The 1062-nt window shown below is 40.2% G+C and overlaps 1 protein-coding gene across 1 annotated transcript in view; it reads right to left on the reverse strand.

Moving 5' to 3' along the window:
- Positions 1–6: 6 nt before the first annotated feature.
- LPAR4 (lysophosphatidic acid receptor 4) overlaps positions 7–1062 on the reverse strand; it is a 6923-nt gene continuing 5867 nt past the window's right edge. Inside the window, exon 3 of the mRNA XM_010832351.1 lies at positions 7–1062. Coding sequence (XP_010830653.1) covers positions 170–1062 — 893 coding nt within the window. The 3' untranslated portion in view covers positions 7–169.

Consider the following 1062-nt stretch of genomic DNA (forward strand, 5'->3'; position numbering starts at 1 on the left):
AATTATCGAACAAAACAATATATGTATTACAATAAACATTCAAATAAATGTATCTGACTATATTCAGTACATTAATCTATTCTCAATATCATTAGCTTCAAATTTTTTATTCAAAGCATAGGAAAATCATAGAAGAAACTATATCTGGACCTAAAGGGACTTCTTGTACCTAGAAGGTGGATTCTAGCATTAATTCACCACCATTATGTGTTGTTTGATCGCTAGCTTCCTCTTGAATAGCTGGAAGGGAAGGCTTTGTGGTCAGAGGTGTTTCAGTCTTAAATAGAGACTCCATCTTGATATGGGTATTGATATAGAAGGACTTCTGAAAGGACTCAAGGGTGAAGTAATAGATGAAAGGGTCAAAGCAACAGTTTAGAGTTGCAAGGCACAAGGTGATTGGATACATAATCTTTGCAAATCTTTCCAACAAGCAATTGGTAATGGCTTGGGAGCGCACCAGGGCATACAGGAAGAGAACAGAGTTATAGGGTACAAAGCATACCACAAAGACTGCCATATGCACTGTGATCATCTTCAGCACTTTTTTCTTATTAGTCCCAATTTGAGACAATGTAGCAGGCTTACGGAGGGTTTTTAGCACCACAGAAGAGCAAGAGACATTCAGTATCAAAGGAATGATAAAACCAACAACTTCAATAAATATGGTTATCTTGGACAGATATGTCTTCCATACACGTTTGGAGAAGCCCTCAAAGCAGGTGGTGGTTGCATTGTTGACATTAGTGGTGGAGAATAAAGAGGCTGAAATACCACCACTGAGGACTAGGATCCAGACTCCAGCACATACAATGGCAGAATTCCTCCTGGTCCTAATGGTACGGGATCGGAAGGGATAGACAATGGCCAGGAAACGATCCACGCTAATACAGGTAAGGAAGAGCATGCTCCCATAGATGTTGGTTAGGAATGCAGTCCCAGAGATCTTGCAGAGGGTATCACCAAAAGGCCAGTGGCGGTTGAAATTGTAAAATATTTTGAAAGGTAGAGTGCAGACAAAGAGCAAATCAGAGAGGGCCAGATTGGTGATGAAAATAGCTG

Source organism: Bison bison, unplaced genomic scaffold (assembly GCF_000754665.1).
Source record: "Bison bison bison isolate TAMUID 2011002044 unplaced genomic scaffold, Bison_UMD1.0 scf7180017860897, whole genome shotgun sequence".
NCBI lineage: Eukaryota > Metazoa > Chordata > Mammalia > Artiodactyla > Bovidae > Bison > Bison bison.